At 41.5% G+C, this 27,807-nt stretch overlaps 1 protein-coding gene across 1 annotated transcript in view; it reads right to left on the reverse strand.

Annotated features, from left to right (window-relative positions):
- Positions 1–27,807, reverse strand: part of LOC311528903 (uncharacterized protein) — a 47,506-nt gene that overhangs the window by 18,053 nt on the left and 1,646 nt on the right. The window contains exons 2-13 of the mRNA XM_084644398.1: positions 19,226–19,430; positions 17,677–17,815; positions 16,835–16,968; positions 16,101–16,254; positions 15,515–15,619; positions 14,534–14,647; positions 12,167–12,307; positions 11,285–11,365; positions 10,554–10,701; positions 8,317–8,466; positions 7,429–7,501; positions 7,146–7,327 (exon numbers count right to left, since the gene is read on the reverse strand). Of these exons, the coding sequence (XP_084500524.1) occupies positions 7,146–7,327; positions 7,429–7,501; positions 8,317–8,466; positions 10,554–10,701; positions 11,285–11,365; positions 12,167–12,307; positions 14,534–14,647; positions 15,515–15,619; positions 16,101–16,254; positions 16,835–16,968; positions 17,677–17,815; positions 19,226–19,430 (1,626 nt within the window). The remainder of the gene's footprint in view (positions 1–7,145; positions 7,328–7,428; positions 7,502–8,316; positions 8,467–10,553; positions 10,702–11,284; positions 11,366–12,166; positions 12,308–14,533; positions 14,648–15,514; positions 15,620–16,100; positions 16,255–16,834; positions 16,969–17,676; positions 17,816–19,225; positions 19,431–27,807) is intronic.

The raw sequence follows: 27,807 nt of genomic DNA on the forward strand, positions 1-27,807 counted from the left end.
CCTGCAGTTGGCAACCATAGAGCAATTAGAACGGGGAGAATCCTGTAGAGGCTTGTAGGACCTCCTTTATGGCAAACAGGAGTGGTAGTGTAACCCGGAAAATGGATTTTGGGGCACCCCTAGAATAACCTGCCTATCACCCCTTTAAACTGTCCTTCCTAAGATATGGGTTTCCAGGGCAGTTAAGGAAACATTAGAAGACATAGCTATAACCTTCCGATAAAATGATTGACACAGGCAGTATTTTCTCCTAAATAAAGTATCTTTTACGAATGTAACTAATAATCCCTACCACAGTATAATCTACAAATAAAAATCAGACACAAATCCCTTATTGCAAGTTAAAGAGCAATTAAACCACAATAACATAATTTTATGATACTGAGTGGATGCGCTCTGTAAAGGCTGGTCCATTACAGATCGCTGACAGCAGTTCTTAAACGTACTCTAAATTTTACATAGGTAACTTATGATTAACAACAGAATTTTATGCATCTTTATTAACACCCATACACACACATTAATACTATACCCTACACTACGCTATACTATACCATACTTATATTTATACTGTAATTAAAACTAATGGGTTTACGCTATCTGCTGACTTTAGCCGCTACCACTGCTGTTGCTGCTTTGCCAGATTGTTCCGTTCTGTTCTGCTCCGTCAGGTCAGTTCTCTGCTTGATCTCGCCGTCTGTTCTGCTCCGGCAGCCGCTCTCCTGACTCCTCACTTCTTCTCTCTCAGCTGTTCTAACCATCGACCTTTTATACAGTGCTCTCAGCTATCAGATCTTTACTGCACATGCTTATCACTACTTGTATGCCACAGAGTTATGCCGCACCTGTTTGGCTTTGTGGCAATTCTATGGAGGGTGTTTTTTTTTAGCTGAACTTTCAACTTTCTGGCCTACTGTCAGCAATGAAGTATCATATGACCTGCAGCTTCTAATGGTAGACTGACTTTTGCCTATTCAAAATGGAAGCTAGGGACACAAAATGGAGTCCAAAGAATCTCTCCAGTATCAGAGCTGGTCCCACTGCCTGGGTTTGTCACTTCAGCATCCCCTTCAGGGTCTTATTAAACCACCTTACTAGACCATCAGTCTGCAGGTGGTACACTGAGGTCTTCAGAGACTTGACCTTCAGAAGGAAGCATAATTCCTGTATCATTTGGGAAGTGAAGTTAGTCCTGTGGTCTGTTAATATTTCGCAGGGAAACCTTCTGAGTGAGAAGCGCTTCAAGAGCTCTGGAGCTATAGCTGTTGCTTTTGGGGAGTGGAGAGGCACAGCCTCTGGATACCTTGCTGCATAGTCTACAATAACTAATATGTACTGATGCCCTGCTGCAGTTTTTTCTAGGGTGACCATGTCGACCGCGATCCTTTCAAAAGAGGTGTCAATCAGGGCAGAAGGACCTAGGGTGCCTTGGGAATCCCTTTGCTTCTAGCTAGTTGACACTCTGGGCAGGAGGAACATTATTCTCTCACTTCATGGTTTACGCCTGGCCAATAGACTTGAACTAATATCTGGGCCAATATCTTTTCTCTCCCCAGGTGGCCCATGTAGGGGATATCACGTATCAACTGCAACACGGCCTGGTGGTACCAGCATGGTACCACCAGCTGGTCTCTCACCAATCCAGTTTGCTGATTCTTCTCTATTTGGTATAAGCGCTCCTTCCTGAGTGCAAAGTGTGGATACCATTCACCTTCCTGAGACTCTGTTTTAATGGGGACTAGTTGCTCATATGCATGGCTTAACTTAGGGTTGCTCCTCTGTTCTAACAAGAAATTCCCATTCCGTAAGAGGACTGCCAGCTCCTGGTGGCCTGCTTCTTTCTTTCGGTGAGGGTCTGCAGCTGTGTTGCTCAGGATGTCCCTTCTCTGGGGTCATTGGCTTCCCCAAGGTTTGCCAAGCTCTGGCAAGCTGGTGTCGCCACTTGGCCCCGTTCTCACTTGCGGCCCAGGCCTGGGTATTAATAACCTGCCATAAAAAGGATCATCTAGGCTATAATCATGGGGTAGGCCAATTTTTCTGCTAAGGCTGCGGTTATTACTGCAGTATGGGCTCCCACCATCAGCTGTAGCTGCTGGCTGGGGTAGGTCTTGACATTGCCATGGATACATTGAAGGTGGATTGTGTTTTTGGGAGTGGTGTTACTTCTCACCATGGAGGCCTGGACCACTGTCTGGCTGCAGCTTCCCTTGGACCATCACCGGTGCCATCAACTTGGGGAGGGGGTGTTTCCGTGCCCGGGTTTCCACCATCCAGCCCGGGGCGTACTCACACGCCATCAGTGGGCACTCCCTCGATATGTGCCATCTGCCCACAAGCATAGCATGTTAATGGGCTGGGGTTGCCAGCCTCTTTCCCAGACTGAGGGCAGCTCGCCTGCGGGATGTGGGCTAGACCTTCATCTATGAGCCACGCTTCAGATGTCTGGGGTGCCTAGCAGGCCTACTGGTGGCGTTCCACTCGCACTCGGCCTCCTTGTGCCCCTTGGGCTGACCTGGGCGTAAGGGGTGGCCTGCCCATTTGGGAGCAGGGCCGGCCTTAGGCATGGGCGAATGGGGCGAAAGCCCAGGGCGCCGTTACAAACGGGGCGCCTCCGGAGCAGGGGGGGCCCCTCCCCCCTACTGCTCAGCTGGCGTCTGCAGCTCCTGTCCGCTGCCTTAGAGCCGCCCGGGCAGTTGCTCTTGGGATCTTCCTGTTTGCTGTGTAGAGGGGGGAGGGATGGGGGGGAGGAGGGATGCTAATGTCAGGGTGTCCCCTGCACCCGGCCATCTCCGCACAGCGGGTGGTGGGGTGGGGGGGACAGAGCTGCTGGCGGCTGCTGCTGCTGTGTCTGAAGGAGCTTTCCTTCAGACTGCTGCCTGCCGCTCCCTTAAAGGGGCAGCGCGTGTCTCTCACACACTCCCCCAGCTCACACACTGTCTCTTTCACACTCATCACCGCCCAACACAGGGGTGGCCAACCTGAGCCTGAGAAGGAGCCAGAATTTACCAACGTACATTGCCAAAGAGCCACAGTAATACGTCAGCAGCCCCCCTATCAGTTCCTCGCCCCCTCACCCTGCTCCCAGCGCCTCCCACCCACCGGCAGCCCCGCCAATCAGCACCTCCCGATCAGCTGTTTCAAGGTGTGCTGTGCGGTGGGGGGGGGGGCAAGGGCACGGCAGGCTCAGGGGAGGGTGTGGGAAGGGGTGGAGTGGGGGCAGGGCTGGGGGTTGAGCAGTGAGCACCCCCCGGCACACTGGAAAGTTGGCGCCTGTCGCTCCAGCCCTGGAGTCGGTGCCTAGACAAGGAGCCGCATATTAACCTCTGAAGCGCCGCATGTGGCTCCAGAGCCACAGGTTGGCCACCGTGGCCCAGTACATGCTGATATTGTCGTCGTCACTTGTTGGTACTTCCTACAGTGCACATATATTCTCTGTAATTGTATTCTTTCAAAGGGCTGTTATTTTAGTTTTTTTTACTGGGCTATGCATTTCATAATTGTATTTCTCTCTTAGGCTTATATTGAATTCTTTGAGTAGTGAGTTCTAAAATGCCTAACTTGTCCTGGCTGGAGTAATTATCATTATTACTTTTATTATCATATTGTGCTTTGGCATTCATTATTTAAAGTGGCACAATCAAATAATAGCATCCTCCTAGAATGTAACTTTAGCTTGTACTCACTTTAGCAATGCCAGTTTAAAAAACATTGTTCTAACTATGTGAAAGAAAACTTTCACCTTTAGCTTTCAAGGACAAGGCAGAGGAGGAGATCCATTTTAGTGCTATAAGACAGAAAGGTGAAACTTTCCAGGCAGTGCGGTAAGGGGGTGGCGGGGATTTGGATAGAGGGCTGTCAAGGTTCCTCCCCCACTCTGAACTCTAGGGTACAGATGTGGGGACCTGCATGAAAAACCTCCTAAGCTTATCTTTACCAGCTTAGGTCAAAACTTCCCCAAGGTACAAAATATTCCACCCATCGTCCTTGGACTGGCCGCTACCACCACCAAACTAATACTGGTTACTGGGAAAGAGCTGTTTGGACGCGTCCTTCCCCCCAAAATACTTCCCAAAACCTTGCACTCCACTTCCTGGACAAGGTTTGGTAAAAAGCCTCACCAATTTGCCTAGGTGACTACAGACCCAGACCCTTGGATCTTAAGAACAATGAACAATCCTCCCAACACTTGCACCCCCCCTTTCCTGGGAAATGTTGGATAAAAAGCCTCACCAATTTGCATAGGTGACCACAGACCCAAACCCTTAGATCTGAGAACAATGAAAAAGCATTCAGTTTTCTTACAAGAAGACTTTTAATAAAAATAGAAGTAAATAGAAATAAAGAAATCCCCCCTGTAAAATCAGGATGGTAGATATCTTGCAGGGTAATTAGATTCAAAAACATAGAGAACCCCTCTAGGCAAAACCTTAAGTTACAAAAAAGATACACAGACAGAAATAGTTATTCTATTCAGCACAATTCTTTTCTCAGCCATTTAAAGAAATCATAATCTAACACATACCTAGCTAGATTACTTACTAAAAGTTCTAAGACTCCATTCCTGGTCTATCCCCGGTAAAGACCAGCATATAGACAGACACACAGACCCTTTGTTTCTCTCCCTCCTCCCAGCTTTTGAAAGTATCTTGTCTCCTCATTGGTCATTTTGGACAGGTGCCAGCGAGGTTACCTTTAGCTTCTTAACCCTTTACAGGTGAGAGGAGCTTTCCCCTGGCCAGGAGGGATTTTAAAGGGGTTTACCCTTCCCTTTATATTTATGACAAGGGCATGGGAGTTCAGGGGGTGGTCAGAGGGGGGGCCTGTCGGGGGCAAGAAGTGGGGGGGTCGGATAGGGGTTGGGGCCTGGGCCATGCCTGGCTGTTTGGGGAGGCACAGCCTCCCCTAACGGGCCCTCCATACAATTTCAGAAACCTGATGCAGCTCTCAGGCCAAAAAGTTTGCCCACCCCTTATGTAAACATTAATCAGACCCACTGGAAAGTGACATTGCACTGATGGAATTGTACAGTTACATTGTATCCTCCAGAGACCAAATTTTTCATCTCTAAAATAAATTCTCCCCTCTCACCTCATGTAACAAAAATAAAACTGCACGTTTGAAAGTCATTGCTGTTTACCTTAGAGCAAGAACCAGGGATGTTAAAAATTAAAGGTCAGGTTATAACCACCTTATGCAGGGTGCGCAAGGTTAGAGAGGGCACAAGAAGCCATTCAAAATTGCAATTCTACAAACAGGGTAGGCTTTCTGCCAGCACCCCATAGGGTGCAAACTACCCCAAAAGCGGCAGGAAGAGATAGGGCTATGGGCTGAGTGGAACTAGCTGACTAGCAGGCATGTATGCCGCAGTCTCAAGGGACAGAGCTGCAGGCACCTTTCCTCAGCACGCCACAGTGGAGTTCCAGAAGGGCTTTGTGTCTTCAGATACAAAAACCCCTGCAGTATTAATCAGGGGAGTACAGCTTGAAACCACTACAGCCTTGGGGAACAATCTTGCCACACTGGGCTCAGATCCACCGAGCTTCTGTTTCTCACAAGCAGTCCTCTCTCAGTCTAGGCCCTTTGCAGGGTTAACGTTCCCTTTCAGCTTCTGCAGATGGGTTCTTTTCTTCCTTTTCCCACATCTGAGTCCCTGAGCTTCCTTCTAAATGAATCAACCCAGCTGGTCCACAGCAATCATCTGAGCTTTGTGTTGCTTCTGGCTGCTCTCCCTTCTTGATCTAGCTGGCATCATGAGTTACAAATCATAAGCACCCTTCCTTAGCCTTAATCCACCCTGCAGGGAGACCTGTGAGCCTTATGGATTTAACATGCTTGAAAACAATTTCAGAACAGTATGAACATCATGGGCAGAGCTTCTGAAGGGGTCTTTCAAAGAGATATTCCAGGCTGAAACATGCAGTACTATACATACTTATTCATCTTGATTATAAGTAGAATCCTGTCTTTGTATGATGAGCATTTCAGTATGTAACATTGTGTGTGACACTGGGACAACTTTTGCTGTGTTTTTAAATAGTTACTTAATACAGGCAACTAATTTTTGTTTGAGGCTCACATCTTTATTCCTGTTATTGTATTACAATTTTTATCAGTTTTATCTATCCCTGATCACACACAACGACATAATCTCTGACGTATCAGTAAACAAAGAAAATTTCAGTGGCTCAGATTATTTCATTTTCCATTGCTTTAATTTATCCAGGGAAGAGTAAAAGACAAATTAATCAAAAAAGGGAAATTATCTGATACAAAATCAAATGTTGTGCAATTTTACAAGTGAAAATATTACTGAAAAATGTTAGATGATAAAAGAGATTGTTTTAATTTTGGAAAAAGATGTTAATGTTTCTTTTCTTGGTAAGTTATTTGCACTGTGTTTGGTATGGGAGAGTGTGGTTAAGCTTTTAGCAATATTACATATATGTGTACGTACATTGAGATTGGCTAACAACCTTTGCATGTGTGATCTTTCATTTTCTGTTTAAAAACCCCCTCACACAGCATTAATATAAACCAAAAAACCCTACCTAGCATCATTCAAAGTCTGGTTGAGGAAACAGAAGCATGCATCTCAGGATATAATTTGGCCCTATATTTTTAACATTTCCCCATCAGACTTTTCTGATATTTGAAATCATTTATGTTCCAAATTTTATTCCAGTCCATTATCAAAATGTAGATATTTGAGGGGAATATGTCTTGCTGTTTAAAAGATACACACCATGTTGGATTCATATCTCAGAAGATGGGTCTCTTCCTGAGATACAGAGTTCTATTTCCCTGTACTTCCTCTAATACAAGATTATCCTTTACATTAAATCCCTAAATGCTATATCTAGTCTTCCCTCCAATGCCCCTAGTGCCTCAATTACTTCTGTTGGGACTTTTTCAATTGTTAATATCTCCTATTATTTAATGTAAATGATCTGGAGTTTTCCACTTTGTCACATATTTCGCTAGTTAGCAACAAAATCTCTATAATGTCCAGAGCTTTGCTCTCACTTCCCTCAATCAAACTAAAAAATGTGCTAATAAGATTAAACTTTTTCTATTGAACCAATATTATCTGGTAGAATTTTGCTGTGACAAATTGAAAGATACAAATTTAAACATTATCATTTATAACTCTGAGTGCTCTTTCCTGTCTTCAGTTATTTTCTTCACATTTTCAGGGAAGATCTCTGTCCAGAACTCCACTCTGTTCTGTTTCAGTTTCTCTGCTTTCTTTTGCTTTAAATTTAATTCCAGGTATTGGTCATTCAAATCATAGACTGGCCATTCAACCAAACCTTTGCCATTAGGATTTCTGGAAATGACAGAATGAAGAATAAAATCCCCATTTAATCTATTGAGACTAAGCAAATTCAAATGTTACAACATAATATTTTATTATAGCATTATTCTCACCCATTTCGAGCAAAGTTAGCCCAATATTTCATTATCGTTCGGCTGAGGTGTTTCTCTTCCTCCGTAGCCTCAGCTGAAAGGGAGAATATGTAAATGTAACAATTTTGTAAAGTAAAAAACCAAAACAAAATGTTTGAAATTATACATGCATAATATCAAAGCATGAGTGCATTAGACTATTCAAGATACAAGTTACAACAGAATTGCTTAATAGGGAATGACGCTTACAGATTTTTATTGATTAGATATTATTCTAGCCTGTCTAATGCTAGTATTTTCAAAGTTTACCAGCCAAAAGAATGATGAGTTGGCTCATTATATATGTTCCTGAGCATTCAGTCCTTGTTCTAAAATCATACATAAATATGTTTGCATCTCAACAGATCGTGTAAAGCTGCTATTCCTAGTCATTCCCTTAGAGAAGCGGGAAGGTACAGTGAAGAGAAAAAAAAAAAAGCTGTGAAGACAGGTTCACAGCATAGATGTGTGCTAAATTCAAAACCACATCATAGTCCTGATGCACAAGCGGAAAACTGGTTTGTCAATATACATGTATTTCCACATACAGGGTTTAAAAGATGCAACAGGGTGTAGAAAGAAAATGCCGTAAGTACCACTCTAAAGATAACCCTCAATAAAAGAATGTACGAGCTTAAATTATGTGGAAGGAAGAAGGGAAGGACAAAAAAAGTACATCAGTGTTATAAGGAAAAAAACCAAAGTTAATGAAAAAAATAACGTACCCATCTTTTCTTTGTTAGCAAAAGTACTTAGTTCAACGAAGTGAAAAGTGTGGGTCGTATTTGTTTAAAAGACAAGTATGCATCCATACTGTGAAATAGGTTTACTTTACAATGAAAGGATAATATCTGAAAGATGAGTCCTTACCCGTTATGCCTGTATCATCTCCCAAGAACGGCATACCAAAGACAAAGAAAAGTTCATCTGAATGATCCGCCTTTACAAAATCTGGCCTAGTATCTTTAAAAATACTGGGTCCATGCTGGAATTCATAAAAGTAGAGAGGAGCGCCAGAGTCTAAACAAGATAACATTGAGAATCAAAGCCAAGATTACAATTACTGTGCTTAAAATCAGATCAACAGCTAAATCAAACAAAACAGATAATAAATAATAAATAAACAGATAATAATAAACAGATTAATAAACAGATTAAATCAGATCAACAGCTTCATGCATGTTCTGAAATCTCTTTTCATATTTTAAAAGGCTGCAATAGATTAAATCTTGAAATCAGATGCTGACTAAAATTCTAGCTCAGCTAAGGTTTAGAATCAGTTGTTTCTGAACTAGATTTCAGAAAGTACAAGAGGCTGGGGTACAAGCAGACTAAATTCACTGATTTAATATCCCTCCCGTCCTCTCCTTCGATCTAAAAAACACACACCACCACCCAAAACCCGACAATAGTATTGGATACAGAATAATTAGAACTAAATGAACTTGGGGCCAATATTTTTTTTATCTGCATCCAATACTAAATGAAGAAACAATGTTTTGGCATATTGACTGAAAAATATGAGGGCGCTACCATAGGAGAAACATCCATTAGCTCCTGGTTTAGGTGAGGAAATCCAACCTCAGTGTTAACATGTTATGTTCTTTCATGTAATTTATTTCTGCTGCATAAAACTTGATCCTGCCTAACTCTAGAGTACTCTCTCCAATATTAGATACTAGAAAGAGCAATAGGATCTAGTAACCAAGAAAGCGTTGACAAAGTAAAGGTGGGCTAGACTGAAGAAGGATAACCAGTACAGTAACTCCTCACTTAACGTTGTAGTTATGTTCCCCAAAAATGCGACTTTAAGCGAAACTATGTTAAGCGAATCCAATTTCCCCATAAGAATTAATGTAAATAGGAGGGTTAGGTTCCAGGGAAATTTTTTTTTTTTGCCAGACAAAAGACTACACATACACACAAAGTTTTAAACAAACAATTTAATACGGTACACAGCGATGATGATTGTGAAGCTTGGTTGAGGTGGAGGAGTCAGAGGGTGGGATATTTCCCAGGGAATGCCGTACTGCTAAATGATGAACTAGCAATTGGCTGAGCCCTCAAGGGGTTAACTCATTGTTAATGTAGCCTCACACTCTAAAAGGCAGCAGGAATGGAGGGAGGGGAGACAGCATGGCAGACAGAGACAGACACATACACCGTGTGTCTGTGTGTGAGAGAGAGAGATGCGCATTTCCCCTTTAAGTACGCTGACCCACTCTTAAGTACACTGCCTTGTTAAGTTAATCAGCAAGCTGAGACCACAGCTGCTGCCAGGAAGCTCCCTCCGTCCTGAGCCCTGTCGTGTGTCCCCTTGCTCTATGGAGATGGGTAAGCAGGGTGCAGGAGCAAGGACACCCTGACATTAACCCCCTTCTTCTCCCCCGCCCCAGCAAGCAGGAGGCTAGGGAAGCAGTTCCAAGGCAGAGGGCAGGAGCAGCACAGGACAGTGGGGGAGGGACAGCTGAACTGCAGGAAATTGATAGCCAGCTGGGTGGCTGCTGCACAGGGAACTTAGGAGAGTGGGGAGCTGATAGGCGGCTGCCAGTCCACCTGGTTCCAAGTCCCCACCAGCTAGCTGCATCGGGCTGCTCTTCCTGCAAGCTGTGGACAAAGCAGGCAGCTGCCAAATGACGTTATAAGGGAGCATTGCCCAACTTTAAACGAGCATGTTCCCTAATTAATCAGCAATGTAACAACGAAAGAACGTTAACTGGGAAGACTTTAAGTGAGGAGTTACTGTACCAAGTTTTACTCTTCAGAAAGCACAGTCTAAACTGGAGAAAAATGCAGACAACATTTTTTCCAAACAAAGGGAAATAAGGGCATGAATCAAAGCCTACTGAAGACAACAGAAGTCTTTCCCTTGACTTTCCATTTGGATCAGATCCTAAATGAGGATACTTGTCCTAAATGAGTTTCTCCACTGAAAGAAACAGCATAGGAGGAGAGAGCAGCATGGCAGAAAATTATCATGTGCAAGTGCCAAATCTTGAATCAATGAGAATTTTGGCATAATACAAATTTAGTGCTACAATGATTTATTCTCAGCTGAGTGCCAACTGGGAGTTGGTCTGAATTTTTGCCGTTGATTGGAAATTCACCTCTATGATATTTAGACACTTGAAGAGCTGGAATAACAAAGAGGAAATCTCCCATCAGATCCTGAAATCGGTCTCGCAGCTCAGCAGGATCATCTGTGTCTCCTAAATATTCATCTGCTACCACAGACACAGATTCAGATGGAAACTTCTGTAATGAAGGATGGAAATACAACATTAACGGCAGCGTTTAGTGTGCTTCTCTCTCTCGAGTTCTTTCTCAGTCGTGAATTAATAAATACTATCAATTGGTTTTTTATTAGTGCTGGAGAAGCCAAAAGTGATGTGGCGTTTTGGAACATCACTCTGGACAGTAGAGATTCAATGTATACACATTCCCTAAGGAATACAATTATAAAACAATGTAATAGCTATAAACAAGAACAGCAAAAGAATAGTCATACACAGCTTATGTTAAAGGAAACCACCTCTTTGAAGGGGCTGGAGGGGCACAAAAGATACTATTAGTTTCAGTGTGGGAACCTTCTTTTATTTACTCTCCTTGTGCCTCATATTATATGGCAGTATGGAGCCAACAATTCCTAATATTCCATCCTTTCACAGGGGATGACACCAGAGGAGCCACAGTTAGGTCTGGAATCCACTACTAAGCCACTGAATGCATAAATACGGCAAAAATGAGATCTCGCCAATAGCATCATATAGCCCCAAATGTGGAGTGGGTTTAAAATGAATATTAAAATATCACCCAAATTAACCTGCTGGTCTCTTACCAGTTGTGAAAATGTCAGCTGCAATGATGAGATTATGGTTTGTTTCTCCATCCCTTCTTCTATGCCAGAAAAGTTAAGTGCCTGTATAGTTAAAATATAGTTTTTCCTTTTTATATTGATTAAAATGATTTGATACCATGTGATATTTAATTCATAACTACTTACTGCTCCATTTTATACTAGCCAGTAATTATGATTAATCATTTATTAAATATAAACTTATTCTTTAAATACGAAATTATTTAAGTAACCGGAAAAATGCTTGATGGTTGAGCAGATGGGCACCAAAAGTTGTGACAGTCTGAGTTACTGAAAGCCATTTGGACATACTGATACCAGAGATCAGATTTAGTACCATTCTCTGAAGACAGTTTGACAGCACACGTTAAAACATGTTCCTTTAACAAAAATTACATGTCTAAAAGTCTTCACACAAAAATTAGAGTTATTAATCAATGACAATATAAATTGTGGGATTAATCAAAACTCTCACAGAACACACGACATATTGGCAGTGTGTTCTAGGCTCCTGGCAAACTCTTTGGAAAGACCAATAAATGTACAATATGTTTAGACTCTGTGAGACAGTGGAGAAGATATTAAAACATTTGCTGGGAGATGTCAACCCCCATGCATTTAAAAGAGGGGCAAGGCTAATTCAATATGAACCTGATCCATAGTCCACTGATAGCAATGACATCAAAGAGTGCTGTCTGATTTATAGGAGTAAGAACAGAGTGTAGACAATGTAGAGCAGGGATGGCAGAGCTATATTTAAAACACTACATGTTAGGGGACTGTACTTTGATTCTGGTCCTATGGAACAATCTCATATTTTGTAACACAGGAATTAGTGTAGAAAAGTAATTAAAAACGTCTTACTGAAAGAATAAGCCAGCCATATTCATGGTTATTTACTCCTATTATATATGGGAGAGTACTGAATTCTTTGGCAGCCAGCAGCTCTTCGGGTTTCTTTGGCATAAACACACCATCTATAACTGCAAAGAAATATGCCCCTTGCTGTAAGAAAAAAATCAATATATTATTTTATAATTATTTCTTCCTCTAGATGACACTGAAAAATTCCCACTGCTGAGCCAAGCCAAGCCGAGCCAAGACTAAAATAAGTACTCACAAGTTCTAACATTTTACAATCCAACACAGAAGAGGGTTGTAAAAGCCATTAACAAAGCCCTCAAGTCTCAGGCTATTTTTATTACTTTGTCATGTGCTTCCTTGTGGAATATCTACACAATGTATGTGTGGGGTACGTTAGGTCTATTTCACCTTTTCCATGTCAGAAATATGTGGGTGCATGGAGGGAAAATATGGCAGAGTTTTGCATACTGGGAAATAAATAAGGAGGGTTACAACAAAATAAATACTAGGTGTGAGATTTTCACCATTCTGTTGTCCTAACTCTGCTCCCACTGAAGTCAATAATAAAACACTCATTTATTTCAATAGGAGCAGTTAAGTTGGACCGAGAACTTTAGAATGTTCCATTCCAGATGGCCAAGATTAATACATCAGCTGAATGTACCTTGGAAATGTGTGTTATTAGCTTGATTTGTATAAGATGTATAGTTAAGACTTCAATAATATGGAAGAAGAATTTCAAAGAACCTTTCACATGACTATAAAAAAGAGAGGATGGTAAATTCCCAGCAGTGGCATTTATACTGCTGTGTAACATACTTTAATTCTGCCTTCTAAGAAAAAAATGACTCTGGCACTGGAAACATTCCCTATGAGCTAGCTATATTTCCCAGTTTGACAGGGACAATTAATTTATTTTTCACAACAGGTGAGCAGCAGCACTGACCCGAAGAGGCAAGCCCAAGAACATGAAAATAATCCCAGGTAAGGGTGTGGCCACATGCTAAAATGAGCACACATACGTCCAGTATTTCTGGAATAGAGGATATATTTTCTTGCAATTCAAACATACATTTCTGGAACAACATATCTGGAAATGACAGAATGGAATCGAAAATGTGGCCTCACCTGGTGTTTAAAATTGAGGGTGCCAAGATTTTGTTTCCATGACTAACACTTAGTGCACATAATATCTGGTTTGCATACTGAAACTGCATTTGTGGATGCAAATCTGGTAGATGCCTAAGTCCTCAGAACACTGCATGTCTCTGATCCCAGGCTGAGTTTAGCAGCAACAGCAACACTGCTAGACCACGGAGGTTGGAAACAGAGAAGAAGCTTCTCTTCTAGAAGGCTCTTTATTGGCCTGGCCAATAGTCCACTGGACAGTTGTTGGCTCCCCTGTAGTCTCTGAAGGCTGAAGTGAGCCTTCTGGACACTTCTGGAAGATCATAGGATTGGGGAGAGGGTCAGCCAATTGTCCCCTAAGGACTTCTGGGCCACAGAAGAGAGTTTTAAACCACCAGAACTTCCTTCTAAAGAAAACATTAATGGTCTTTTAACTTTATATTTGGGAGCTCCACTGTCACTAACATACTTCCTAGGCCAACTCTCCATTCCCCACAGCTGCTGCTGTTCCTCTTTTTCCTCTCTACCCTGAAATCCCCTTCACAGAAATGGAGGCATTCCTGAATTCACTCTATCTGCTGACAGCTGGCTCTGTGAAGCCTGCTTACTTTCCCATTCTAATGCTTGATACAGAAGCCTCGGTGTGCAGATGTACTATAAATAATCAGAAATAAAACTGCAATAAACGTTGCGTGGGTGTAGAATCAGTGGGTAGCAGAATAAACAAGTAATAAATGTCATAAAATTAAAAATGGGCTTGAATCCAAGTCCTGGATTCAGATACTCTTGGACTTTGTGGAGTTTGAAATGTGGATTAAAATTCTGCAGCTCAGTGGACCATCCTTGTATGAAACACTCAGTCCTGGTCTATGCTAGGAACTTGTGTCAGTCTAACTACATCACTCAAGGGTGTGGATTTTCCACACCCTTGAGTGACATAGTTATACTGACCTAATCCTCATTGTACACAGCACTATATCAACAGGAGGGCTTCTCCCATTGACACAGCAACCACCTCTTGGGGAGCTGGAGTACCTACACCAATGAGAGAAACTCTCCTGTTGGTGTAAGTAGCATCTTCACTGAAGGGCTACAATGGCACAGTATAAATGTAGACAAGCCCTAAATATCAGTAACTGCAGTAAGGGCCCAATCCAAAGCCTACGGAAGTCAATGGGAGTCTTTCTACTGAGCTTAATCAGCCTTCTGGCAGCTCCCAAACTAGCAACTCTCACCTACCTTCATTAGATCAGCACTCAGGGTCATTATTTCCTTATCCATTTTCTTCCTTAAACAGTGAACCATGGCAGAACTGGTTGTCTCACAGCCAGATATATTAGCGATTACCTGCAACTGTTAATAAAAAAAAAAACGGATGAGAGAGGTGTGATAAAAACAAATCATCCATCAATAACCAAAACTGCTCTAGTATGATGGATTTTAAAAAGTGCCCGCCACAGACAAGTTACCAGTGTGCAGAGGCAATTAGATGCTTCCTATGTCAACTCTCCATTCCATACATCTCTTGCCTTAGATCAAATGGTGGGTGTGTCAAAATATAGATACACTCAGATTATGGTGTATGGAGATATGAACAGGAGTCTGCAGGCCCCATGTTTGAAGAATACTTTCTGTTTTCTCGGCAATATTCAAAGCAAAACAGGCTATTTATAAAAGCTTAATCTTCAACAGATATATGCTTTGATGGGTCTCAGTTGTAATTCTGGGGTAAATTCGGGTTCCTTTGATTGCAGTCCTTTTTCTGTTCCCTTTGTAATGTCTAAGGCTTCCTTGTCTCCTAACATTTTTTTTAAAAACATTAGAAAAGTCAAGTTCTAACTCCTATTTTTCCTCCCGGATTCGGAAAGTAACAGCACAGGACACTGACTTCTCCCAGTTCAATAAATGAATCTGTTGAGTTTGGCAGATTATTGCAGCTCAGGCATTAGCCTCTTGTGATGTTACATTCAAAGTCTTCCTACAATTGCAGAGGTCCTACAGAAAAAGAGGGAAATCAGAACCTGATATTTTCAGTCTACAATTTTTGTTGAAGTAGGAGAAACTATAAATAAAACCTTTGAGATCATCTTTCTCCATCAGGAAAGAACAGGAGGGTGCAAACATATGGTGGTTAATTTGAAAGTCAGTTTTGAAAAGGTCTCAGGCACTGGAAACTTGGTATTTTAGAGAAATACGGTTAAGGTAATACTGAAAACTTACGTTAGCAATGGCTTGAGCATGGGAAATAAAGAAGCCAGGAAGTGGAGCAACTCCACTTTCTGATATGGCTTTATGGAACAAACCTTTTGACAATGGAGATAAAATCTACAAATGAAAAACAAGAATATAATTTACATGTTAAAATGCAGATTTGATACAATCCATGACTGACTTTACTTCAGAAGCTAGATTTAAAAGTGAGGCTTGATTCTAGACCAGGGATCGGCAACCTTTGGCACGCAGCCTGCCAGGGTAAGCCCCCTGGTGGACCGGGCCGGTTTGTTTACTTGCCATGTCCGCGGCTCCCACTGGCCGCAGTTTGCCACTCCAGGCCAATGGGGGCTGTAGGAAGCGGCAGCCAACACATCCCTCAGCCCGTACCGCTTCCCGCAGCCCCCATTGGCCTGGGACGACGAACCGCGGCCAGTGGGAGCTGCGATCAGCCAAACCTGCAGACACAGCAGATAAACAAACTGGCCCGGCCCGCCAGGGGGCTTACCCTGGCAGGCCGCGTGCCAAAGGTTGCCGATCCCTGGTCTAGACTTACTTAGTGTTCTTAATACAAAGGTATTTATTGGAAACTTACATGTGCTCCAACACTGAATGCTCCTGCAGACTCTCCAAATATAGTAACAGACTCTGGATCTCCTCCAAAAAACTCAATATTTTCCTGAACCCACTGCAGAGCTGCCACTTGATCCAATAAGCCCCAGTTTCCACGAGCATGTTCATCACCAGTACTGAAATCAGAAGTGTATATAGGGTATCAGTTGTAAAACCACCGGCTATTTATTCCTTATTGTCTGGCATACAATACTGGCTCTACAGAACAAAAACCATGTGGTTACTTTATTCTTACACCAGCTTATTCAAAGTCTATTTCTGAGCCCCAACGTATGGCTTTGAGTACTACAGGCCACTGCTGATCATTGCTTGACTTTCAAAGGAATAGTTTTGCACTATACATGTGAACTCCAGACAACATAATATTACAGACAGAGCATTTAGCAACAGGCACATATCAAGTTACATTATAGGTTTAGGCTGACCAGATTAGCTTTCTGTATTTTATAATTTTTTGTTTGACTGTGAATTTTTAACTGCTGTCAGGGCATCCAGAGTAGAACGGGATATGTGCTTTTTGTCATTAAAAATGAAAGGTAATAATAAAATTAATTACTTGGAAAAAAGATGCTGTAATTGTGCAGTAAGAAAGGTTCACTCATCATGAGCGTACTTCCTATCATGGTGGGTGTGTGTGTGTGTTAGTTAACAGAGTATCTGGTTTGAGCAGATTCATAGTAACAAAACATGTCTCACCTAAAGAATCCAATGATACCTAATCTATACTGGACAGTTACTACCACCACATTTTCATAGGCGGATAATGCCGACCCATCATATATCGAAGCCCCACCTATCATGAAAGCTCCTCCATGGATCCACACCATAACCTGAAAAAAGCAGGATCAGTTACAACTATTTGTAATGATGAACTTGCTAATTTTGTAATAAATGACAAAAACAAATCAAAGGGTTGCAGGTTGCAATTTATATAAACAGGATTATTATTTTTAAAGCAACAGTTTAGTTTTAGATAATGCTCAACAAAGAGAAAACAAACTCTTGTTTATGTACAACATTTACTCTGTTAGAAGTGTGACAAGTGACCCATGCTAAGGACCAATACATTTTTATTTACTTTTGTCACCAAGACCATGATAATGCATTTTAAATATCCTTTTTACCCAGTGTCATTCACTTATATTTATGTACAGTGCTTTGACATTTCAAAGGGTATCAGAGGCTATTTACGCTAACCAAGTTATCTTATTGAAATAATGTTCAGCATTTTCTTTTGTTCGATTGTTCGCTATAATTCATATATGGCTCTTCACTTTGTATTTCTAACAAAGGTGCTCCTGCCCTGTGACTCAGCAGAACTAGGATGATTATTTTTTATTATTTTACAGCACCCAAGGGAGTGATGAACATCTTGCAATATAGATAAGAAGACATGATCCCTACTCTGAAAAGCTAATTTCGGATCTGACACAATGAAAAGGGGTAAGAGAACAGTAGTGGGAAGCTGAGAGAGGAAGGACAGGTTAACGTTAGTAGGTTAACATTAGCAGGTTAAACCATTAAGTAGGTTTGCTTACAGGTAACTTAGCCTTCTTGTTTGAATGGGCAGGAGTGTAAACATTCAGATATAAGCAATCTTCAGAAACTGTTAAGGGAGGTAATTCAGTTTTTAACATTCTTTCTATTGTCTTTATCCACTCCATGACTTGTAGGCACCTTTAATGATATAATGAAAATGCCAGTGTTCAGTAAAATGATAGCAACACATGATCATAATATTAGTTTTATCTGATACTAGATTTCTGACAATAGCATTTCTAAAGCTGAACACAATTACAGAGTGATCCAAAAATTCACAACACCACATTAATCTTGAAATAAGGAAACCAGCTTTAAGTAAGAATTGCAATTGATCTGAGTTACAACAGAAAACCCCAGTCACCTATATCCTCCTGGCATTATAATCATGTAGATTTGCCTCTTACTTTGAACACATATTATTTTTGTTTCTGCACAACTCATGAAAGTCAAGATATAACCAAAAGAGCTCTTAAAGCTTCAGGTTGCCTTATCAAAGTTCAACTCAGTGGATCAGTGGGGGAATCATTTTGCTTGGAAATGTGTGAAACAATAACTAAGCTATCAACTTATTTTCAAAAATACTACAAAAGGCATTATTTGGAAATATTCAGTATACAAGGGGCTGCCTGCTCATTTACAGCTCCCTCCAGCCAATATGCTGGAGATGTTGGATAATGAAGTCAACAGCACAGTTGTTTATAAACTCCTACTGAAAATAGGTTTCAGAGCAGCAGCCGTGTTAGTCTGTATTCGCAAAAAGAAAAGGAGTACTTGTGGCACCTTAGAGACTAACAAATTTATTTGAGCATAAGCTTTCGTGAGCTACAGCTCACTTCATTGAATGCATCCGATGAAGTGAGCTGTAGCTCGCAAAAGCTTATGCTCAAATAAATTTGTTAGTCTCTAAGGTGCCACAAGTACTCCTTTTCTTTCTACTGAGAGTAGTCTCCCTGACCTCAGTTGAGTCTGCATAGCAGGAGGAAGAGGAAGTGGGAGAGAACATCACTGATGAACAGTGAAAATTATTTATTGCAATGGCCATAAAATTGAAATTACAGTTAAAAATCAATCACATATAAAATCTTTTCCAGACAGCTTGACCCCACTTAAACTGACCTAGCAGGGCTTACATTCCAGATTTATTTACTGAGGGCAACATTAACTAGGTTGGCAGAGTATCCAAAATTTAAATGTAGACTCTTATTCTCATTTTATTTTTCTAAAATAAAGCAACGGTTTTCACAGCTCACACTCAAATGGATCTCTAACGATATATTAGTGTTGTGATGTTACTGGGCTATTTTAGTAAAGGACAAGGACACCATTCAATTCACAAGAGAAACGACTGGAGGATTTTAGGAATTTCACATTTTCCACTTTGGGACCCACCATTATCATGCAAACACATTCAATAAAGCCGAACTCCTTTGCTAGGATACATAATGTTACACAACCTCATTAACCAAAAAAAGGCATACATGATGCAATTCAGATTCATTTACTAAACAGGGTAGATAGGCAAAGCCTAACACAATCGGATCTTACATTGGTGGGTAGGAAATTGCAGCTCTCAGACCTTTCCATGGCTCTGCTTGTTGTGGTGGGGAAAATCTCAGGGATCCAAGAGGTGGTTTTGCAAAAGGAATTCCAAGAAAAACATTCACGAGCCTGTCTGCTCCTTTCACGCTGGTCTGTTTTCCTTGAAGTCGCCCATATTTGGTAGTCACTTCTGGTTGTGCACCTTTATGCCCTGTGCAACATATTGATAAGATATTAGCACATTCTCAATGAGGCAGATTTCCCAGGGCATCAAGTGCTGCTCAGACAATCTTCCACTTTTTTTCCAGGAAAACCTGCCTTACAGTGAAATTCTTGTAAGTATTGTAAGAAGTTGTACTTGTAAGAAATACCAAGAAGCTCAATCTATTTACATTATCCAAGAAAAGGTTATGAGATGATTTAATCATAGCCTATAAGTACCTACATGGGGAGAAGATTTGAGATAGTAGAGGGCTCTTTAACTTAGCCGACAAAGGCATGACAAGATCCAATGACTGAAAGCTAAATCGAGACTAGATAACCCCAGACTAGAAATAAGTTGTAAATTTTCAACAATATAGTAATTAATCACTGGAACAACTTATCAAGTCATATGATGGACTCTCCATTATTTTATGTCTTTAAATCAATATTGGATGTCTTTAAAAATATATGTTCTAGCTCAACCACAAGATATGGGCTTGATGCAGGAATTACTGGGGGAAATTTAATGGCCTGTGTTATGCAAGAGGTCAGACAAGATGATCCCAATGGTCCCTTCTGGCCTTACAATTTATTAATCTTTCTTCGATGCTTTTAGCATAGTCCTTTTATTTGTTTGCTATCATACATCAAAGTAAAAGTACTGTTAAAATAATTACTTCTTCCTTTACAGTATTTCACTATAAGAATTTTATGGTATTTCCAATTCCGAAGCAGAAATATGCTCTGATAGTGAGAGTTGGGGTGTAATTAGGAATAGGCTGCAAGTTTTTAAAAAACAACAAAAACGATGGGTTATCTGATCCTATATGGTTGAAAAGTGGCCAATCACCACTTTGATTACTTAGCATACTCCCCTGCATGACCTTTCATCTATCTCACTGTTTTGTCTCTTGTAGAACGTGAGCTCAGACACTGTTCGGGTGACGCTGGTAACAAATAATTATCTTAATAAGTAAGAGGGATTTATTCCCTTCAGTTGACCCAACATTGTGCCTAAGAAAACAAATGGTTCCTTCCATTGTGTTCCCTCAGCAGGTCAACTATTGTCCCGATCCAGCAAGGTGCTGGGTACCTTGCAGGATAAGGATACATGAGGCCAGATTCAGGAATCACACAACAGCAGGTTATATGATCATGCAGAGCACTAACTCTCAGGCCTAAGGGTTGGCTCAAACTAGGTATTTTACTGATCATTTTTTAAAGCTGCTTTACAGTTGAAAAGGGGAAAAAAATGTCTGCGCTAGATATTTTAGGAATACCTTCAAATATGTTATTGACCTCTTGCTTTAGTCACTGTTACTGACTGCTTTGGCTTAAAGGATTTCTTTCTTTTGGGTGTTAATCTTTCTCTGCTTCATATGTACTTCACAGAGAAGCTGTAGCCTGAAATTTTCAAAGCATCTAAACCATTTGGATGTCTAATTCCTATTAATTTTTAATAGGTTTTGGTCAAAGCCCTCTACACCAACATTCCACACAAAGATGGACTACAAGCCGTCAGGAACAGTATCCCCGAGAATGTCACGGCAAACCCGGTGGCTGAACTTTGTCCTCACCCACAACTATTTCACATTTGGGGACAATGTATACCTTCAAATCAGCGGCACTGCTATGGGTACCGCATGGCCCCACAGTATGCCAACATTTTTTATGGCTCACTTAGAACAACGCTTCCTCAGCTTTCGTCCCCTAATGCCCCTACTCTACTTGTGCTACATTGATGACATCTTCATCATCTGGACCCATGGAAAACAAGCCCTGGAGGAATTCCACCATGATTTCAACAATTTCCATCCCACCATCAACCTCAGCCTGGACCAGTCCACACGAGAGATCCACTTCCTGGACACTACGGTGCTAATAAGCGATGGTCACATAAACAACACCCTATCCCGGAAACCTACTGACCGCTATTCCTACCTACATGCCTCCAGCTTTCACCCAGATCACACCACACGATCCATTGTCTACAGCCAAGCTCTACGATACAACCGCATTTTCTCCAACCCCTCAGACAGAGACAAACACCTACAAGATCTCTATCAAGCATTCTTACAACTACACTACCCACCTGCTGAAGTGAAGAAACAGATTGACAGAGCCAGAAGAGTACCCAGAAGTCACCTACTACAGGACAGGCCCAACAAAGAAAATAACAGAACGCCACTAGCCATCACCTTCAGCCCCCAATTAAAACCTCACCAACACATCATCAAGGATCTACAACCTATCCTGAAGGACGACTCATCGCTCTCACAGATCTTGGGAGACAGGCCAGTCCTTGCTTACAGACAGCTCCCCAACCTGAAGCAAATACTCACCAGCAATCACACAACACAACAGAATCACTAACCCAGGAACCTATCCTTGCAACAAAGCCCATTGCCAATTGTGTCCACATATCTATTCAGTGGGCACCATCATAGGGCCTAATCACATCAGCCACACTATCAGAGGCTCGTTCACCTGCACATCTACCAATGTGATATATGCCATCATGTGCCAGCAATGCCCCTCTGCCATGTACATTGGTCAAACTGGACAGTCTCTACGTAAAAGAATAAATGGACACAAATCAGACGTCAAGAATTATAACATTCAAAAACCAGTCGGAGAACACTTCAATCTCTCTGGTCTCTCGATTAGAGACCTAAAAGTGACAATTCTTCAACAAAAAAACTTCAAAAACAGACCCCAACGAGAGACTACTGAATTGGAATTAATTTGCAAACTGGATACAATTAACTTAGGCTTGAATAGAGACTGGGAATGGATGGGTCATTACACAAAGTAAAACTATTTCCCCATGTTTATTTCCCCCACCCCCACCCCACTCCTGCTGGTATTAGCTCATCTTAAGTGATCATTCTCCTCACAGTGTGTATGGTGACACCCATTGTTTCATGTTCTTCGTGTATATAAATCTCCCCACTGTATTTTCCACTGAATGCATTCAATGAAGTGAGCTGTAACTCACGAAGGCTTATGCTCAAATAAATTGGTTAGTCTCTAAGGTGCCACAAGTACTCCTTTTCTTTTTGTGAATACAGACTAACATGGCTGCTACTCTGAAACAAATTCCTCGGGCAACTTTGAAAATCTCACCCATAATTTATTGTTTGATTTTCTTTGGTCTTTGCACACATACAAGGTAATGATAGTCTGCAGAATTCTAGATGGCATGGACATCTTTTAATAACTTGTGTTCAAAGAGTCTCTTCTTTACAAAAAGTGGAGTACATAATACATTCAGGAAAAGGCTTATAAAAAGCATTACTCAACTTGGTCTTTCTGTAAAGACGTGTACACCTTTAAAACTAAAACAAATAAAAATGGCAGCTACATTTTTATTAACTGGAAAAAAATACAAACTGGTATCTTCAAACTTAGGTCCAATCCTGAACTAATCCATATGGGTATTTGTGAAGAACCTCATTTATTTCAATGGGTTTCTACACAGGAGTAAGAGTCTTCTCTGTGCACATGCCCTTGACTGTCAGCATTTTCAGGCAAGGAATATGTCACTTTCTATGTTTTTAAAGTACAATGTACATTTGCTACACTACATACATGATTTGCAACAAAAAGGAAGTAGTAGAAGTGTTTACTAACTTCTCACTATAGTAAAGAACTTCACATTATTATTAATACATAAAGATACTACTATCATTTTCATAATAAAATACTCCATAAACCTTTTGCAGTGAGGTGCAGTTTCTTAGGGTTTAACTTATTAAATGTATGTAATATGGATATTTTTCATTTCTTCCTCTTCTTTCTCCCATTCTGACTTTTCCTTAGACTTCAGGTGGTTATAGGTCAGCTCTGACCAGCAGAAGACAGTGTGCTATTTAGCACAATTTATCACGTAGATAAGCATTTCCTTATGTATCCAACTTTTCAACTAAAGTCTTTGAGCCTGATCATGAGAGATGCTGACTGCCCTCAACTAAGTCCATGGGAAGCAAAGGCATAGGCATTCAGTACTTCTGAGAGGTGTTGGTACTCCATAGGACCTGGTCCTTTGACTGAAATATAAAAGTTAATTAGGCAGAACGCTGAACTCAGTATCGAATCTACTGTGGCAACATAATCATTTTTTAAACAATAAGAATCTGTCTATTCTCACAGTTTTACCATGTTGGTTTGTACTTTTTGTATGACTGACTGGGCTCACTATAACCAGAATTACGATTGGATGAATTATGGGGGCTGTACTTTAGTATTAGGCAACAGCAGCATAATGCATGACTTTTCCCACAAATCTCTTGAGGAGGCAAGTATTAGCTCCACTCAGAGTTACTAGCATCTATATGAACCACCAGAAGGCAGAAAAGACTTCATTCAACATAATTTTCCTCTTCCTGATGAATATGTAATGACTTTTATAAAAAAGGATAAGGTAAAATAGGCAACGTTTGTTATTTACTGAACACAAGAAATCAATATGTGACCATTAAACAAAGACGACATGCCTACGCTGCAGGCTTAACCCATGTTCTTACCCCTCATCATCCTCACACAAAACCCTTATGCATGTGCATGTGTTTTGAACCTATACCTTTTTGCCCATCTGGGGGTTCAGGTTAGAGCACAGGGTCCTCTTTAAGGTGGGCTCTGACCAGCCCACTTTGCAATTAAGATGTAGCCCAGGTCACAGCTCAGGTTTTGTCAGCCCTCTAAACCTGTAGTTTCTGGCCCTCCTACCTACTCACTTCCTACTTGCCTCCTATGTGCCTGAAGCTACCTGCCAGTTTATACCCACCAGGCCAGCATTTAATTCTTCATTCCATGCACCCATGCTCCATTTCTGCAGTATTCAGTTCACCTCATCCAAACAGCCCTAGAAGATGCCAAGCAAGCACGCTGCTAGCTAGCCAAAGGATCACACCAGGGTTCTGATTAACCTCTGGTGTGACTACAGCAAAGAACATGACTTTGGGAGAAGCATCCAAAATCTGCACTTGTATGATACATATCTCTAAGAAGTGGGGATCAAGCTGACAGTTGTTCAGAGGAAGGAAGGAATTAAAAACCTAAAAAGCATCTACCACAAGGCAAAGGATGGCAATTGCAAGTCTAGCAAGTGCCAAGCTAAACATAAAATCTGTTCCCATGGCTAGCGGTTACTCTCCCCTAAAGGACATGAGAACCATTATATAGGTGTGCAGCAAAGGGATTAAACTAGATTTTGTGCAACATGCGTGCACAGGAGTGATTAAATTGAATTGAAATGAAAGGCAGAGAAAGAAGGTGACCTGGTTATGTGAAACCTGTGACAAATGTATGAAAGGAGTTGAGGCATGGGGCGTCAGTGACCCGGCCCTTGGGAGAGGCTAGGCCCCAGCCCCAGCCCCTCCTCTTGTGTCCAAGGCCGCCCCTTTCTATCTCCCTTCCCCGCAGGAGCCCAGAGCACACTGCAGCCCCTGGCCCCAAGGCCAGGTGATGAAGCCCCAGCCCCGGATGGCAGCACCCCCAGCCCCAGTGTGCCCTGTGGCCCAGCCCCAGAGCGCTAGGCAGCGCAGATGCAGAGCCCCCATCCCTGGTACACTGGGCAGCATGGCTCCAGCCTCAGCCGCCCTGCCTCCCTGAAGGAGGCAGGCCAGCCAGCTAGCTAGCCTGGGCCAGCCAGGGCTGGGAACAGCAGGAGGGGGCCTGGCCTTGGGGTGGAGTGTGGGCAGGGCCACACTAGGCTGTTTAGGTAAGCACAGCCTACCTCTGCCTATGATATCTGCCGCCCTCGAAAATTTGGAGCACCCCTGGGTCTTAGTGTCCTCCCTCCCGCCTCTTCCTATCCCAGTTCTGACCCATCCTGCAGGCTCCTACCACAGTTGGCTGCTGCAGCCTGTTGACTCTTCCTCCAGAGGGGATCTAGTACTTAAAAGTGAAAAAACCTGCCAGACCTATTAGCACAACATTGAAACTGTTAAAGAGCCATTCAAGTGGTAATAAGAAAAGGAGTACTTGTGGCACCTTAGAGACTAACCAATTTATTTGAGCATGAGCTTTCGTGAGCTACAGCTCACTTCCTCAGATGTATGCCGTGGAAACTGCAGCAGACTTTATATATACACAGAGAATATGAAAAAATACCTCCTCCCACCCCACTGTCCTGCTGGTAATAGCTTATCTAAAGTGATCATCAGGTGGGCCATTTCCAGCACAAATCCAGGTTTTCTCACCCTCCACCCCTCCACACAAATTCACTCTCCTGCTGGTGATAGCCCATCCAAAGTGACAACTCTTTACACAAAAAGAAAAGGAGTACTTGTGGCACCTTAGAGACTAACCAATTTATTAGAGCATAAGCTTTCGTGAGCTACAGCTCACTTCCTCAGATGCATATCGTGGAAACTACAGCAGGCTTTATATATACACAGTATATATAAAGCCTGCTGTAGTTTCCACGATATGCATCTGAGGAAGTGAGCTGTAGCTCACGAAAGCTTATGCTCTAATAAATTGAGTATATATAAAGCCTGCTGTAGTTTCCACGATATGCATCTGAGGAAGTGAGCTGTAGCTCACGAAAGCTTATGCTCTAATAAATTGGTTAGTCTCTAAGGTGCCACAAGTACTCCTTTTCTTTTTGCGAATACAGACTAACACGGCTGTTACTCTGAAACCTGTCTTTACACAATGTGCATGATAATCAAGTTGGGCCATTTCCTGCACAAATCCCGGTTCTCTCACCCCCTCACCCCCCTCCCAAAAACCACACACACAAACTCAGTATCCTGCTGGTAATAGCTCATCCAAAGTGACCATTCTCCCTACAATGTGCATAATTAAGGTGGGCCATTTCCAGCACAAATCCAGGTTTTCTCACATCACCCCCATACACACACAAACTCACTCTCCTGCTGGTAATAGCTCATCCAAACTGACCACTCTCCAAGTTTAAATCCAAGTTAAACCAGAACATCTGGGGGGGGGGGGTAGGAAAAAACAAGAGGAAACAGGCTACCTTGCATAATGACTTAGCCACTCCCAGTCTCTATTTAAGCCTAAATTAATAGTATCCAATTTGCAAATGAATTCCAATTCAGCAGTTTCTCGCTGGAGTCTGGATTTGAAGTTTTTTTGTTTTAAGATAGCGACCTTCATGTCTGTGGGAGGAGGTATTTTTTCATATTCTCTGTGTATATATAAAGTCTGCTGCAGTTTCCACGGCATACATCTGATGAAGTGAGCTGTAGCTCACGAAAGCTCATGCTCAAATAAATTGGTTAGTCTCTAAGGTGCCACAAGTACTCCTTTTCTTTTTGCGAATACAGACTAACAGGGCTGTTACTCTGAAACCTGTCAAGTGGTAATGAAGCCATTTAACAGGCATTTGCCAACCTCCAGGCATATACTGTTAATTTCTGAATTTACTGACAAAAACAGTTGTGCATTACTGTAATATTTACTCAGAACATGTAGTCTACAGGACCTTAGTTTAAAATTTGCTTTAAAAATATTTCATTAGTGTGTTGCTGAAGATTATAAAATCACATCTGAAAAAAATCCTTGCATAAATTTTTAGATGCACACTCTGAGTATTCACCTTTAGCCTGAAATGCTTGGATCTTCAAACATATAGATTTTTAAATAAATCCTTCAAAAGACCACCCTTATCTAAAATATACATGCGAGTCCGGGTTGCTGTCAGGCATAGGGGCACCAGTGTAAAAATACTGCATAGGGCTCCATAAATCCTAAGGACGGCCCTGCTGCCGCCTATGAGTTGAGGGCTTGATTTATATCATAACGTCCTTCACTTTGAGATAAAAATACTATTTCATTGTAAAATCAATGTATAGCAATAAAGAAAAGTCTTGCAAGTAACAACCAATTTCATTTACATATTTTCAGAAACAAAGAGTCCACAGCAACAGTTTCTCAAAATTTTTTGTGTGTGTGCAAAATTCCCATTGACTTCAGTATAGTCAGGACTTCACCCCAGTGTCTATTTTTCGCTCCTGCCCTAACAATTATAAAATGCTTCTAATAATTCACTCGAGTTTTGCCTACCAGTTTGCCTGTAACTAGGCACTTTGTCTTTTTGTACTCCCAGAGCAGAGGTTCACTATGTCTATGAGATAATAAATTTCATAGCACCGAATAAAATTCTACCACTTTCATTTTACAACTAACAAAAAACAAACAAAAAAAACCAGAGGAAAGCCTAGATACTAAAAATTACACTTCAACAAAATACATTCACCCTTGGCCTCTGAGTGAGGCACAGCCTCACTGTAAACAGACAATTGTGAAGGTAACACCTCTTAGTTTTGTGCAGTGTTATTATGTCGGATCATATTAAAGAAGTTCCGTATTAAAATCACAAATGAGTTTGATTCCCCAGAGTTTAAATTCCA

Source organism: Lepidochelys olivacea, assembly GCF_965140295.1.
Source record: "Lepidochelys olivacea isolate rLepOli2 genome assembly, chromosome: 12".
Classification (NCBI taxonomy): domain Eukaryota; kingdom Metazoa; phylum Chordata; order Testudines; family Cheloniidae; genus Lepidochelys; species Lepidochelys olivacea.